A 17309-nucleotide genomic window follows, 5' to 3' on the forward strand; every position below is an offset into this window, starting at 1 on the left:
TGAATGCCCAATGGGGTTTCCTATCAGAAAGCCAGCGAAGGCCCAACATCTGATATATTTTCACTTCTTTCTGGAGAAACGGGAGTTCCACAACTTAAAATCCATTCCTAGCCAGCAGCTGGCAGCCAAACATAAACCCTGCTGGACTAATAGCAACTGCTACCACTGCGACCGCTGTTTGCTGAGCGTTTACTATGTGCCCCACGTGCTGTGCTAGGTGATTTGCACACATGTTTATTTATAACCCTCACAGCTTTTATATAGAAATGAAATGCCTTTGGCAACAATACAGTTGACATATGCTTCATCATGAAGAGAGGGCTTTGGGGGGTTTCCCTTTCTAACTTGATCATAAATGAGCATAATTAGTTGACAGTGCATTGCAATTTCATATAAGTGTGCTCGGTTGTTTTAAATAATTTGAATTCCATTGTGTATGCATGGGGATGGCCCAAGGCGGTGGCACGGGAAGACCCTGAACTCATCTCCCACAGACACACCAAATCTACCACCATCTATGCGATAACTCCCACCTGAAAAGAGCTGAAAACTAGCTGAGCAGCTTCCTCTGCAATGGGGGAAAAATGGCCCCATGGAGCCAGGTGGGAAAGGCAGAGCTATAGTCTTACCAAAACCCTCACCCCAGGGTGCAGCAACCCACAATAGGGAAGGCTCTCACAGGCTCAGAGCTTCTCCCTGAGGAGTGAGGGGTCTGTGCTCCATATCAGGTACCCTGACCCTGGGGACCTACACCAGACAGATGAGGCCCCAACAAAGTCTCGTTCTGGAAACCAATGGGGCGTATGTCCAGGGGACCCAAGGGCTATGGGGAGCTCAGCAGGGACTCACCCGTCTGGGGAACCAGCACTGGTTTGAGAGATGACTGGATTATATGTGAAAGAGATTCAATTGTTAAAGATTCGCTGGAATTTTCCTTGAGGGGGAGAGTGCTGTTGGAGAGCGCCAGTTTTCGCACTCTCCGTCTCTTTCTAGGGCAGGCATGTCTCTCCCAGAATGCTCTTCTTCAGCATCGCTAAAATTGCAAGCATGTCCCCCCCCCCCCCCCATGCTCCTTCCTGGCACAGGCATGCCCCACACCCAACACTCTCCTGCAGCCTTGCTAAAGGCTGACGGATGAACTCAGCCCACAGAGAGGCCACTCTCGTTTGCCTGGCTCTGGTGGCCAGAGGGGCCTGTACTCCTGGGCTCTATGGGTCTATAACAATTGGGAAGACAGTTCTGGACAGGACACCATATCCTGCACAACACACAGACAGTAGACTGAAACACACCCCCCAGTCTGCACGTGGCAAAGACTCATTTACCCCGGAACTTCAACCTGAGGGATAGGATTCAGGTTGGCCACACACCTAAAGGCACTCTCAGAGGATGTAGGCAAGGAGACACCATCTGCACCCACCCCCGCCCCCTACTTGGCCTCACCACAGCTTGCTAGTGTCTCCTAGACAGGATCTTTTACACTGGTCTCAAGCTCTGATTCTTGGCACCTGCTGCCCAGAGGATACCTTCAGATCTCCTGGTCTAGAGATCAGCAGGGTCTATGACTGTGGTCTCACAGAACTGTATACATTTGCATACTTGAAAAATTGCTGCCTGAGGGTCTGGCTTCCAATCAGCCTGAATCTAGGCGGTGACCGAGATCACTCCCTTTGGAATGCTGACGGGACCTACCACACCCTCAACAACTGGGACTCTCAAGAATAAATCAGGCTACTTAGACAATCACAAAGGTTCTAGAGACCACCAAGAGCTAGGACAGGGTCAAACATAGACTTGTGGTTATTGAAGTGAAGGGGGTTAGGGGAGGGTGAAAAGAGTGAATGGGGTCAATGATGAGCGATGGTAACTAGACTTATTGTGGTGATGACTTTGTGATGTATACAAATATTGAATTATTATGCTGTACACCTTCTACTAATATAATGTCATATTCCAATTTGGGCACAAACAAAACCTTGAAATTCAGACCACAAATGTAATTCAGTCTCTTAGTCTATATGTCAAAGCTTATTACTTTTAAAGATTTTTCTTATGTTATGAGAAAGGGTATATTTAAAGTACACAGATTTAAAATGTAATTAAGCACTGGCCCTGGAGGAAATGAGTTGAGGGGGAGTCTCAGCTGCTAAAATATGAAAAACATCTGAGAAAAAAAATGGCACTTGGGGCAAACTTCTTGGAGTCATCACGTGGGTTACATTTATTGGAAAATGTGTATATAATTCTACCAGTTACTATAAGAACTTTATTTCTTTCATGAATATTCTATCTATGCACAACTATTATCCTATTAGCACTCTTCCCCATCTTATTTGAGAATGCATAATCAGTCCAGCTTTCTAAGGAGAGGAATCTTCTGTTCCTTAAGCGCATCCTCACAGCCTGGAGGCACTTACTTTTCTCAGCCGAAGGAGTCACAAGCCCACTGGTGCTTGTGTTTGCTACCGGCTCGGCGGATGGGCAGCATAATCCACCATTTCCCATGGAGCAGGAGCAGCAACCTATATAAATAAGACAGCATTCGAGAATAAGGACCGACCCCAGCAGAAATGAACAGCTTCGAGAAATGTCAAACAAAACAAAACAAAACAAACCCAAAACAAACCAAAAAAAACCAACCTGTTCTCTCTCTCTCTCTCACACACACACACACACACACACACACACACACACACATTTCCCACGCAGCCACAATATTTTCACATGGGATCTATCAAGAAGAATTTGCACGTGCTTATACAGAAGTTAACATTTAAAGGGTGGCAGACAAAAGCTCAGCTCCTTTATATATTGTTTCCTTGTGGTATGAGACAACTCATGTTGTTTCATGAGTTACCACTGTGCTTTGAGAACTAAGCATCTGAACACTTTCTTAAAATAGAGCCTTTATTCCATCACTCCTTAAAAACATGCACGAATGCTCTATTGTTTACTGTAGTTAATTCAAACTCATTAGCTTGAATTTAAAAGGCTCGTGAGGACTTGGCCCCTCTCTCCCTATCCAACTGCCCCCACTACTCAACAAGGCCTTTCCCTTCTCTCAGGACAATTCTTCAGTGTCCTCCACAAATCCCATGTCTATCTGGGTCTCCGGACCTAGTTAGAAACACATACAATTCCCACTCTTATTAATTCACTGAAGTCCTCTCTTCCTTTACGTTCAGCTCAAGACTCACTTCTTTCAAGAATGTGTTTTCTATGCGTCTAGAAGATGCAGTAAAAACAATTATATTCTTTTGTTTTTTCAAATATATACAGCTGAAAATCTCTTGCTGCTTTATAGGTAGACTGGTTTACAGAAGTCACACCGAGAGACCTGCTATAGAGCTGTAACTTTTCCTCTACATAGAGAACACATGCAGTGTCCTTTCAACATTTCACACGTATATAAGACGTGGTGCTCCGTGACAATGGATTCGAATAGAATAATAACTTCAGTGATAAACTGCATTAAAATTTAATATGCTAGAAAAAGGAATAATGCCTAGGCTGAAACTTTCATTGACAATATGTTTCGATTCTTCAGTAATGTTCGTAACCAAAAAAAAAAAAAAAAATGTTGAAGTATAAAAACTACAATGTAGAATAAACTATCACAAGCGTCTTTCTAAATTTAAGATAATGATGCCACCTCTCAAGGTGAAAATAGAACACAGCATAGTAGAAAAGAAAATACAGAGATCATCTGGCCTGGCCCTCCCATCTTCAGAAACTTGAAGGCTTATATCAGCTAAGATAACATTGTTCAGAAGACAGGTATAAAGCCAGCCGGTTCCAGTGACATACACGTAGGGCGTGAATGTACATGCATAATATCGCAGCCACCACAGAAAGTGCTATGGCCGTTTTTATCTTCTAACATACAAAGGATGTATAACTAGCCTGTTAGCTTTTTCTTTGCTAACTAAACCTTCAAGCTCATATTAAAATAGGTTAATTTTCCTTTCCATCATGATTCTACATTTATAAACTGCAAATCACGGGTCTTGGACAAATGTGTGGCAAGAGGTAGAGGTGAACGATCTATGTTGGACTACTAAGGTTTGGGAGGCCAGGCTGGATATGTAATGTGTTATGTGTTAACACTACTAGCGACGCAGAAGACGGCAGGATTTGCGGAAGGAGAATAACCACGTGGATTTTAAAACCTTTTCGCTGCGAACATCCATGAATAGGTAAATAAACACGTACTTTGCCATGGCAATTTGTAGGGCAGCTTCAGAAAATCGTGGTGTGTTTTACGCACCCATCCATCACCCCACCCATTTCGCAAATATTACTAAACACTTACAGTAAGCCTGATACCATGCTAGGTGCTGAGGCCATAACGTTGGGCAGGTCAGTCACAGCTCTTACCGTCAAGTGGGTTATACAGACTATTTGAAAGGCAATTATAAAACAATGTGATACAAGGAGAGGGAAATGTAAACACTGGGGAAGGTTTCCTATGGAACCATGCAATAGTTGTCCTCTGGCTCTTCATTTATTTACATTACAGGGCAAGTTAGTTTTCCTGCCAGAGATGATGATGACAAGGTTTAAAGAATATCTATGGTACACTTTACTAGTTATTTTTAAAATACAGGCATGCCGGCGGGTGGTGAGGGCACCTGGGTAGCTCAGTCGGTTAAGCGTCTGACTTTGGCTCCGGTCATGATCTCATGGTTTGTGGGTTCAAGCCCTGCATCAGGCTCCGTGCTGACAGCTCAGAGCCTGCTTCAGATCTTCTGTCCCATTCTCTCTCTGCCCCTCCCCCAGTGGTTCTCTCTCTCTCAAAATAAATAAATAAACTTAAAAAAATTTTAAAATACAGGTAGAGGTAGCAGCAAAAGGCTCTGGGCTTAAGACACTTGGTTTCGTGTTCCCCGCACAAGTTGTCAGGCTTTCTGTAGCCAGTTCTGAAACAGTCCTGGGGAAAGAAGGCATAGAGAGCCAGCCAGAGTGGTGGTCTTCAGGATCCTTTATAGGATCACTGAAAGAGTCCATAAAGAAAGTGAGGAAGGAAAGGGTGATGGGCAGGATGAGAAAATACTGCAGACTTAGGGAAAGCAGCTTTTAAAATGTTAGTGAAAACATAAATAGAATCCTTGAACCTCCATTTTAAAAGGAAATAGGTCAAGAAGGCTCAAAAGAATGAAATTCTGATGCTGTAATCGCAAAGGTTCTAACAAAAAAAAAATTAGTGAGCACCATTAATAATATGAACTAGGGGCGCCTGGGTGGCGCAGTCGGTTAAGCGTCCAACTTCAGCCAGGTCACGATCTCGCGGTCCGGGAGTTCGAGCCCCGTGTCAGGCTCTGGGCTGATGGCTCAGAGCCTGGAGCCTGTTTCCAATTCTGTGTCTCCCTCTCTCTCTGCCCCTCCCCCGTTCATGCTCTGTCTCTCTGTGTCCCAAAAATAAATAAACGTTGAAAAAAAAATTAAAAAAAAAATAATATGAACTAAATGAGTCCCGAGTGAGGCAGGGATAGTGTGTAAGTGAGGAGTTGGCAAACTACAGTCCTGTGTGGCAGGACCCTGTCGTCCTATGTAGTAACATTGGCAGCATCAGATGGGGGAGCCAAGGCACCGGGAGCTTTGCCCCAGATCAAAGAGCAGGAAACTGTGGAGTCAGGATTTGAACCCAGCCAGTCTGGCTCCCATCTCTGTTTTTAGCTACTGTGCTATATACTTCCAGTTTGGGATGGAGGAAGGAAGAGAGGGAGAAGGGGGCAATGTAAAACGGTAAGATTTGTGGGGTTTTCTTTTTTTTTTTTAAGACAAAAATAGTTAAATTTTTAAGATTTTTCTCTTTCTTTCTCTCTCTTTTTATTGATATTTAGAACTAATAGGTTTTTTTTAGAATGTTTATTCTTTTTGAGAGAGAGAGAGAAAGAGAGCGAGCACAAGCAGGGGAGGGCAGAGAGGGGAACAGAGGATCTGAAGCAGGCTCTGTGCTGACAGTGGACAGGATGGAGAGCATGAAAGCAGGGAGCCCAGAAAGCCCGGAGCCTGGACAGCGGGGAGCCCAATGCGGGCTTGAACCCTAGAGCCACGAGATCATGACCTGAGCTGAAGTCAGACTGTGCCACCCAGCCGCCCCTACAGCTAACAGTTTTGAGATTAGTCATCCCTCTACTCCACAAAGTCTCTGAACAAAATAGGTACTGTCACTGACACTTCCTGGCACACTGTTTTACGTCTATGAAATCTCCACATGCAGCAATGAATCCAAAATGCATACTCTGTTGCTGAGTTCCCTTCATGAATTAAAGCAAATCTCACAACAATTGTTGACACTTATTAACAAAGTTACTAGCTAAGATCATACTTTCACTTATACCAAGGATTGGCAGACATTTTCTATAAAGGACTAGATGATAAATACTGTAGGCTTGGCAGGCCCCTGGTCTCTGGTGAATGACTCAATTCTACCAGCATCAGCATGAAAGCAGCCATGGACAATACACAAATAAGTGAGCACGGGTGTGTTCGAACAAAACATTATGAACACGGAATATGTAAGAACTGGGCCATACGAGAACAGTCAAGGGACCAGATTCGGCCTGCAGACTACAGTTTGCCAATTCCTACTAACTCTGTTTCATCAGGCCTCCTTTAATTCATTTCATTACGGTGCTTGCCTGATACAAGACTGTCAAGTTAACAAATGTTTTAAGTGCTGGGTTTCCTGGAAGGTGACTTCCTTCAGTTGTTACTTTTTCCTAAACTTTCAGGTCCAAAGAAATCTTAGGATTTAACACAAGATGATCCTCACAAGAGACTTACAAACGCGAATCTAATGAAGAACCTGCAAGCTCTTTCTGCTCTTGACTATGATTCAAATCCCTCATTTGACAAATACCTGTGATATTCCAGATAGTTCAAGGGAGTTTTCTGAAACGAAACACTCAGGATACACGCTATACAGGCATGGAAGCGTTTCTTTACATTTAAGGATCGTACCTGTTTCCGGGATAGAGCTTGTAAAAGGTTCTGGATCGTTTATCGGCACTGGACTCTCCTCAAAAGCGGTGTTCCCAGGCTCTGCTGCTTTGTGGCTCTGAGACTGGTCGAAGCCTTCATAGCGTCCCGCTTGGGTGGTGCGGTTCATACACATGAGTGATATGCCCGCTATCACAATGCTGCAGAACAGGGTGACTGCCGTGATGATCATCTGCCAGTTGTTGCAAAGACACATTAGGACACTTTGTGTAATCCCATCTTTGATAATCTTAGTAGAATAGGTAAAGGGAACTTTTTCTGGTGGGAAATACAATATCCCCACAGCTACAAATGCTTTAGAACAGTAGTTCTCAAAAAAAGACTAAGAGTATGAAAGGGATATAGGTTACTTGTAGAGAAACTAGGATTTGCTTGTAATCATGTAAGATTTCTAGATGCTTCTTTCACTGTACATCAATATCTTGGTTTCTTCTATAAGTAATCTAAATGACTACTCACAGGCCTTTTTTAATTTAAAGTTTTTGCTTGTTTTAATACCTAAGTTCAAGGGTACCTCAGCTGGAGACTCTGTTATGGTAATAATACTAAACATAAATAATTCTGGCTAATACTTACTGAGTACTAACTATATGCCAGCACTAGTCTAAGTCCTTTAAATGTATAATCTTATCTATTCTCACAACAACCCAATAAAGTTCAAAATTACAAAAAAGAAAAAAAGGAGATAGGAAGTCAAAATCTTTTGACGGTCTTTTTAAAAAAAATTTTTTTTTTCAACGTTTATTTATTTTTGGGACAGAGAGAGACAGAGCATGAACGGGGGAGGGGCAGAGAGAGAGGGAGACACAGAATCGGAAACAGGCTCCAGGCTCTGAGCAGTCAGCACAGAGCCCGACGCGGGGCTCGAACTCACGGACCGCGAGATCGTGACCTGGCTGAAGTCGGACGCTTAACCGACTGCGCCACCCAGGCGCCCCATTGACGGTCTTTTTAAAAACACACATCCTTGGAGCACCTGGATGGCTCAATCAGGTGAGCCTCTGACATCGGCTCAGGTCATGACCTCAGTTTGGTTTGTGAGTTCGAGCCCCACATCGGCTTGCTGTCAGCACAGAGCCCACTTCAGATCCTCTGTCCCCTTTTCTCTGCCTCTCTCCCACTTGCATTCTCTCAAAAATGAACACTAAAAAAAAAAAAACCTATTTACAAACACACATCTTTGGGCCCTAGCCCTAGAGAATTCTGATCAGTAGATACATTAATCACTCTCTCCTCCAGTAGAGGAAACATAATTCATAAGTGAGTTTAAGAAGACCCAATAAGTTTTGGGGCACCTGAGTGGCTCAGTTGGTTGAGCATCCAACTCTTGATTTCAGCTCAGGTCATGATCTCACGGTGTGTGAGTTCAAGTCCCGTGTTGAACTCTGTGCTGACGCTGCTTGGGATTCTCTCTCTGCCCCTCCCCTGTTCACACGAGCACTCGCGTACTCTCTCTCAAAATAAATAAACTTAAAAAAAAAAAAAAAAAGAAGAAGACCCAATAAGTTTGAAGCATTTGGAAATCCTTAGCACCAATGTGATGTGCAATAAATAAATAAACAGATTTGTAAAATAACTTTTAATGTACGTAGAGCAAAACACAGTAACAAGCTAGAAAGAGACATTCCCAAGAACAGAATTGTCCATAAACTCCTCTTACCTGCTCTTTTCCATAAAAGAAGGCCGAGTCAATGCTATCCCCATTATGTTTTCCAGTTATCAGAAGAACACCAACAAGGAGAGCAGGGATTCTGTAATGAGGGTTTGAGAGAGAAATAGAGGATGAATAGGAACTGTATATATGGAAACACATAAGCAAACAGAAAACTATCAACTTACCCCCAGCCAGATATTATGATGATTCCAACAGGAATTTGTACACTCTCTCTCTTTTTTAAAAGAAACAAAGAAACTGCCAGAAGGCCTATGAACAAGAAATAGAGATTGAAAGGCAGACAATTACTCTTGATGTTGACTGGACTTCATAGAACTTTAACCAAACTTATTTCAATGGTAGTCTGTGGGTTTTGCCCTAGAATTTACTCTTTCTAAAGAAATGCTGTCCCCAATATTTTGAAGCAAGATTTCCTCAAAATCATTCATGTTTTCCCTCCCGTGTCATTTTTTTTGCTCAAATCTTCTTGTTTTATACATGAGGATTTTTTCAAAAGCCCAAATCATTTTATTCTTTTGACTGATATGTTTGGAATCTAAGTATATTTGTTTAAAAAAATGTAAGTGGAGGGGCGCCTGGGTGGCGCAGTCGGTTAAGCGTCCGACTTCAGCCAGGTCACGATCTCGCGGTCCGTGAGTTCGAGCCCCGCGTCGGGCTCTGGGCTGATGGCTCGGAGCCTGGAGCCTGTTTCTGATTCTGTGTCTCCCTCTCTCTCTGCCCCTCCCCCGTTCATGCTCTGTCTCTCTCTGTCCCAAAAATAAATAAACGTTGAAAAAAAAAAAATTAAAAAAAAAAATGTAAGTGGATACAGAACAAGTCTAAAAATAAAAACACCCCCACTCTGCTGGTGGTAAGAAAGTATAGGCAATTCTCATACAGGTTTAATTTTTGGAAAATGACCCAAGTCTAAATGACAGATCTTAATACAAATATAATATGAACTTAATACAAAAACAAATGTTTTAAAACTCTTGAGCATACATTATACCATAAATCCAATTATTTATACAAGTAAAATTTAATCAATCCTACATGGTTATACAATCTTAGAACTTGGGAGTTGGAAGGGACCACTTTTAAATTAACACCTTCATTTTATAGCTATGGAAGCAAAGGTTTGCCCAAGCCACATAGCCAGCAGAGGGCAGGGCAGGACTACAAACCCAGCCTTCTGATCCAAGGTTAAGTCCAACTCTATCAGTTTCTAAAACTCAGATCCATGGACCCCTAGGGCTCTTAAGACATATCCTGCAGGGTCTAGAAATTTTTACGGGACAGTTTAAATCTATCTGATATATTTTCATCGATAATCATCGAGATGACCATCTAATAACCAAAGTACAGTCTCATGATTTTAGAGCTTACATTTGGTTTTACATTAAGTTTGAGCCAAATGAAGGCCAAATGATATCACAATGCATGGTCCAAGGGAAGGTTCTGTGGTAGTTTGAAGAGAGAAAAGCAGTGAGATGAACCAGGTCATAAATCCAAACACGAAAGTAAAGGCAAGCCACACTAAAAAAAAAAAAACAAAAAAAAAACCCCAAAAAAACCAAAACCCTCACCAGAGAAATGAGTTCCATTTTTACATTCCAAGCTGTGATTCAGACTAGCAAAACAACATCCTTTGTCATGTCAATGAATGTTGCTAATTAGACTCACAGAGTTTGTAACTGGGACTCTCATCTGTGAATTTGCTTTGGTTTTAAAGTTGTATATTAGCTGTACATAAGGAATCCAGACTCCGATCCAAGATGGTACAGATTAAGTAACACTATGCTACAATAATACAAATCAACACTGAGGTTCTTGAGAATTGTTTTCCTTTACAGGGAACCCACACCTTACTCAAGTTCAAGAGCTACTTTAATACCACTGCTCCTTCCTAAGTACATTTGGACACTCTATAGTTCTAGGTTTTCAAAGTGCCGGGGAAACAAGGTACACAATAGTGTGCCAGCTGTGTTACGGTCATGAGGGTACTCTTTAAAGCTCTAAAGGTCATCATTCCTGCCTTATGAAACGATGGATATACCAATAGGCCCAGGCTAGCCCTGGATCTCTCTTGAGTTTCTGGCAGAAGCTTTGAGAGTTCCTGCCAGAATCAGTTAATCTCTTGAGGCCTTTTTTAACTCATTTGAAAAACAAAGGACTTCAACTAAACTAGGGTTTCCAAACTGTAGAGACTATAGGCGGTATGAAGGTGAAATTTTTTGCCTAGTTTTGGGTTGGTTTTTTTTTAAATTTTTCAACGTTTATTTATATTTGAGAGAGAGAGAGAGAGAGAGAGAGAGAGAGAGAGACAGAATATGAATGGGACAGGGGCAGAGAGAGAGAGACAGAGAGGCAGACACAGAATCTGAAGCAGGCTCCAGGCTCTGAGCTGTCAGAGCGGGGCTCGAACTCATGAACCATGAAATCATGACCTGAGCCGAAGTCAGACGTGCAACCCAAGCCACCTAGGCACTCCATATTTATTTTAACAGGTACTTGAAAAACTAGCACACAAAACCTGGGATTTTATTTTATTTTCATTTTTTTAATGTTTATTTATTTTTGAGAGAGAGAGAGTGCAAGCAGGGAAGGGGCAGAGAGAGAGAGAGAGACAGAGAGAGACAGAGAGAGACAGAGAGAATCCCAAGCAGGCTCCAAGCTGTCAGCACAGAGCCCAATGTGGGGCTTGAACTCACGAACTGTGAGATCATGACCTGAGCCAAAGTCGGATGTTTAACCAACTAAGCCACCCAGGCGCCCAAAACCTGGGATTTTATTTTACTTTCAATTTTTTTTTTAATGTTTATTTATTTTTGAGAGAGAGACAGAGTGCGAACAGGGAAGGGGCAGAGAGAGAGAGAGAGAGAGAGAGAGAGAGAGAGAGAATCCCAAGCAGGCTCTGAGCTGTCAGCACAGAGCCCAATGTGGGGCTTGAACTCACGAACTGTGAGATCATGACCTGAGCCAAAGTCGGATGCTTAACTGACTAAGCCACCCAGGTGGCCAAAACCTGGGATTTTAATATAAGGCTCAATTTATTAAAGTAAAAAAAGTGAGTAAATTTCTAGGGAAAAATAATAAAAGGACAAGTGGTATGCAGATATGGCAAAAATTGTGAAGATGGGGGCACCTGGGTGGCTTAGTCGGTTAAGGGTCTGACTCTTGACTTTGGCTCAGGTCATGATCTCATGATTTGTCAGTTCAAGTCCCACATCAGGCTGTATGCCAACAGTGCAGAGCCTGCTTGAAATTCTGTCTTCCCCTCTCTCTGCCCTCCCCTGCTTGCTCTCTCTCTCTCTCAAAATAAATAAATGTAAAAAAAATTGCAAAGACAGTATGCACATGAATGAAATTGGAAATGTTGAACAGATGATTTACAATGACACTTTAGATTTAAAATTCTGTTATAGCATCATAATAACAAGGGTTAAGGGGCACCTTCACTGGGATCAAGGAATTCAGAACAAGGTCTCTGGATAGATTTTGGCATGCATGCTTAAATAGGATTTCAAGGACACTTGGGGATTTTTGATATATTGATCTATTTGCTGTTCTCCTATTCATATGACAAGTTTACCATTAATAAACCTAAGTATTCGAGATCAAGTTGGTTCATCTGTATTTGTAAATAGAAATATCTAGGCTCTTTTACTTGACATCTCATGAAAACTCTTAGGCTATGCAAGATGTGCACCAGCTGGATCCCAAGACCTGACCTTACTGCTCACATGCTTGTACTTACCCACGTTTGTCCCACATTTTTCCTTAAACTCCTCTTTCCAACTTACCTCTTAACTCGGGCAAAGGATCCTACAGGCGTAACATCCCATGATGCAAACCGAAACTACCACTCAAGCAATAATGACTGCTCGAGGAAGAGCTCTGGTGACCCAGACCACCCACCCAGACCACTTTGAGTGAACCCCCTGACTCTCACCTGCACAGATGGACCATGGAGTGACCTCTGGGATGATCAACATTTACCTTTACCTCATCATAACATTAAAATCTCCACCCAGGAAGGAGCACAGCCTCATTTACATAACATACAATGTACGTATAGACACGTCTCCTGAAGGTGTGACCATGTGCCTGCCTCTACATACCATGACAAGGCTTCCCTATCTAAATATGCATCCTAACCCTAAATAAAAGGAACCCACTCACCCCTGCAGGGAGTCACAGCTTTGAAAGTTATGATCTCCTTATTTGTCGCAAATAAAGTTTCCTTTGTGCGACGACTCACCAGGTGTAGTTTCTATCTGTGACTCACCAAGGAGCGAACTCACCTTGGTTTAGGTACAGATATACTGCCTTTAGAAAGCGCACACCTTCTCCTGTTAGCACTGAATTTTTCATTCTATACTTTCTCCTCACATTGTTGCTTCACTTCAAAAGGCTATTGACTTGGAAGGGCCCTACTTGTGATCTTAAAGGCATGAAATCAAAGGCCTGTCCCTTGAAGCCACTTCCTGACACTTGCCTCCTAACAGTGACCATAACCAGTGCTTCCATTCTACCATTTTCCTCTTATGTGCCATTTTATGGGTTCACATCTTTGGTATGAATACAATACAGTCAGACAGAACTTTTCACAAACATACCGGAATGTATGCATCCAAATAAATATTATACACTTCAAAATGACAATATGCTAAAATAGTTGAATCCCTTTTTTGGAGCTAGTTGAAATGAGAAACAGTCTTTCTTACCGGGTACTCTTGTATTTCCATATCCTTTTATTCCTTACCTTTTCTTGTTCTCATATAACCACTTTTCCTTCTGTTTAATAATATAGTTCCAGTTGTTGACTGCCTAATATGTAGTAGGCATAAATACCCATATCTCATTCAGTTCTCAAAGTAACTCTGCAAGGTGTGATAACCCAGTCTCACAGATGAGGAAACTGAGGTTGTAAAAGTTAAGTCACTCACTGAAGGCAGAGCCAGAATTTTTCACTCAGTTCTGTTGGACCCTATTGGTGATCTTGGGGACATACCTCACATGCCTCATACTTGTCTGCCATTCCCTCCCTCCTTTCTTCACTTGCCTCCACTACCTGATCTCTTGGTGTGTCCAAAGGCGAGTTGTGCTGACTGGGGCCAAGAGCCAAAGATCCTGAGGAAAAAGACCACGTGACCAGAAACCCCCTGAATCCAGTCAGGAATACAGTACACCAGGAAACAGAGCACAGCATTGCTGACGGCCTGTGCTAGTGACAGTAGCGGCCGAGAGAATGCCTTAATCCTATCCTACTAGACTTCAAAAAGGTCAGCTCTCAGCTGAGAGCTTCTAATGACAAAAGACTTAAATTGCCATTTATGATCCAACTCACCTGTCCACAGGTAGGTGCTATAGAGGGAGCTGTACAATAGAACAAACACCAGAATTTGTCCAACAAAATTTTTTTCTTTCACAAAATTCCATATCATCATTCCAGCACAGACAATAGACTGAAGAAAAAATTATGAACAAAGTCAGTCATATTCATATGAGTCACATAAATGTTTTTATTCACAGCAAATATAATTATTCACTTTAAAGGACTGCTGAATAATTATGCTAGCTATACTAAAGCTTCAAGTTTTATGATAAAACCCCTTTTTACACAGTCTTTAACAATGTACATAATTGAAACAGACAACATTCTAAAACTAACCTTATAATTATTAATGGGTTACATAAAAAGTGCTAAACTTTTTTCCATTATAATTTGAGATATGCAACGATTTGACTAGAAGAATAAGATTGTGAGAGAATTCAACCTTTAGTGACTCAATTATTTCTATTAAAAATGTGAGAGAATTCAATCTTTAATGATTCAGTTATTTCTATTAAAAAATGCAAAATTATCACTGCCCACCATTATCAGCCTTTATATACAGTTCAAGACCTACTGTGGTATATAATAAATTAGGCATGAATTAATTGTAATCAAGTTGTAACTGACTGCATTCAGTAAAAAATACTTTTGACTTTATAACTGGAAAAACCCAGCGAAATAATTTTCTCCTCTACAGTAGAATAATCAATGAAAAAAGCATAATTCCAAATATCTATATGTTTACTAACCTGAGCGATCAGTAAATTAGTTGTAAGCATATGAGGGAGCTGTTTATATTTCTTACTCAAAAGAAGAATAGCCAGAGACCAGATCTTAAAGACAAAAGGTTCAAAAGTTACTTAGGTTTTTAAAACCTTAATAACTCCTTATCAAATAACTCATTGATTAGCTCTTTTTTGAGAGAGAGAGAGACTGCACACTGGTGTGCATAAGCAGAGGAGGGGCAGAGGGAGGAGGGGAGTGAGGATCTTAAGCAGGCTCCGCACCCAGTGCAGAGCCCCATGTGGGGCTCAAGCTCACCACCATGAGATCATGACCTGAGCGGAAATCAAGAGTTGGACGCTTAACTGACTGAGCCACCCAGATACCCCTTATTAGCTTCTTTAAAGGATTCTGTTTATCTTGGTTCAAAAGAAATTCCAGTATTTTACTTACTTTAATCTGCCTAGTTCCCCCCCAAAATATTAAGGTAAATTACTATATCCATGCTATATAAATAGCATGGAGATGTAACAACATAGATGGACCTAGAAGGTATTATGCTAAGTGAAATAAGTCAGACAGAGAAACATAAATAGTAAATGATTTCACTTCCATATGGAATCCCCAAAACAAACCAAATGAACAAACAAAACAGAAACAGACTCATAGATACAGGAAACTGTTGGCCATCAGAAGGGGGAGGAGTTGAGTGGTAGGTGAAACAGGTCAGGGGGACTGAAAAGTACAAATTTCCAGTTATGAAATAAATATGTCCTGGGGACTTAATGTACAGCATAGAAAACATAGTCAATAACATTGCAATAACTTTGAATAGTGACAAATGGTAACCAGTTTTATCATGGCGATCATTTCATAATGTATAAAAATGTCAAATCACTATGATGTACTCCTGAAACTCATAATTATATATCATTTATACTTTGAAAAAAAAATGAGGAGATCCTATCACAAATTAACTGTTCAAAAATGACAGGGTCTTTAAGAACTAATGCCTTGACCAGGGCCATGTCCTAACTTTGCCTACTTTTGGCGGCTGGGGTAGCACACAGGTTCACCAACTATTCAGGAAAAGATCTTTAGCGGGAGATGCAGTTATAATGCATTATTCTAAGTTTTCCTCTTTTAAATGCCACCATACTGGCTCATAAAGTAACTAAATTCCAGGTAGTCTTATTTGGAACAACACACATTGCCCACCTTAAGATGAACTGTCTTGCATCCCTTATATTTGAAAGAATTGGGTTTCTATTCTCCCTCTAAAGTGGCCAGCTAAGGATGCTGGTAAATTTCCTTCTTTCTTCTGCCCTCATTTCAATCAACATTTATATCATCTCTCTCCCCAGTCCTCTTACCAAAGGGCACAGATTTTAACAATATGTAACAGAAGTGAAATTTCCTAAAAATTACATTAATCACACATTTATTTGTTGTCAGAATACATGTTCATCCCTATCTCCTTTCCCTTAACAGTAAAAGTTGTCTTCCCCCCGCCCCCCCATCCAGAATACCGCTTGAATTCCATAGGCAACGTGAGCTACAGGATACTCTAGCCGTCAAATGTTTAAGTATTTAATTTGAACTAGATTCATCCAGAAAGCTTCATTAACATTAAATGGATGGACAGATGATCCCTTCCAACCATGATTCTACAACAGCTATTATTTGTATAGTGATTCGCCATTTGCAGAGGCTTTTCACATATATTGTCTCATGTAATCCTTAAAACAATCCATGGAAATGGGTAAAATTAGTATCTCCAGCTCACAGCTGAGACAACTGAAGTTTGGAGACACACAGCTAGTTTGTGACAGGGCCACAGTCCAAATCCAGGTCTGACTAAATCTCATGCCTTGTCTGCTCTATGACTAACTCTCAAAACAAAAGACACAACTCGCAAGGCTGATATGTACATTTTATGCGTAAGCTTTAGCTTTCTCTATTGCCTAAGATTTTTTAAAATACATTTTAAATCCCTAACTTCCTGTTACCAAGCTATTCTCAAACTCATTCTGTGTTTTCATTCATTTTTACACTGAGACATACTTACCAAGGAGACAAGGCTGATAATACTTATATCAAAACTAACATTCTGGATGGCATACGCCAATGGCTTAGGGTCCATAGTGGGAAAGGTTAGTAACCAGGCAGAAACGTACATGATTGGTGCAGACACAAATGTGCTTATGACCATCCCTGAGGTTATCTGCAAAAAATGAAATCAAATTGAGGGTCACACTGTCGATAAACAATTACTCTAAACTTTAAATAGCCACACCACACGAAGACATTCTAAAATAAAAGAGTCAGTAAAAAGACACCACAAATTCCAGCATATTCTCTAATGCTGCATTCCCCATTTCTGAGAGTCCTTAAAAGAAAACACAGTTAAGTTCCTTTGGCTCTTCCAATCCATGCTCAATTAATATTTGTACATAACCAATACTAGACATCCCATGCTGATGGTAATCTTCTAGGTTCTAGACAGTAAACCATATTAATGATCTAATTAAACTGATGACCAGTTTCCTTCCACACTATTTCATAAAATATAGGGCAAAAAAATCGAAA

General features: G+C 41.2%; 1 protein-coding gene across 1 annotated transcript in view; it reads right to left on the reverse strand.

Annotated features, from left to right (window-relative positions):
- The window catches only part of GPR155 (G protein-coupled receptor 155), a 49505-nt gene that overhangs the window by 13512 nt on the left and 18684 nt on the right, over positions 1–17309 (reverse strand). Inside the window, exons 5-11 of the mRNA XM_030326024.1 lie at positions 16789–16944; positions 14747–14830; positions 14010–14127; positions 8845–8929; positions 8666–8756; positions 6967–7177; positions 2418–2522 (exon numbers count right to left, since the gene is read on the reverse strand). Coding sequence (XP_030181884.1) covers positions 2418–2522; positions 6967–7177; positions 8666–8756; positions 8845–8929; positions 14010–14127; positions 14747–14830; positions 16789–16944 — 850 coding nt within the window. The remainder of the gene's footprint in view (positions 1–2417; positions 2523–6966; positions 7178–8665; positions 8757–8844; positions 8930–14009; positions 14128–14746; positions 14831–16788; positions 16945–17309) is intronic.

The sequence above is a fragment of the Lynx canadensis genome, chromosome C1 (assembly GCF_007474595.2).
Source record: "Lynx canadensis isolate LIC74 chromosome C1, mLynCan4.pri.v2, whole genome shotgun sequence".
Taxonomy (NCBI): Eukaryota; Metazoa; Chordata; class Mammalia; order Carnivora; family Felidae; genus Lynx; species Lynx canadensis.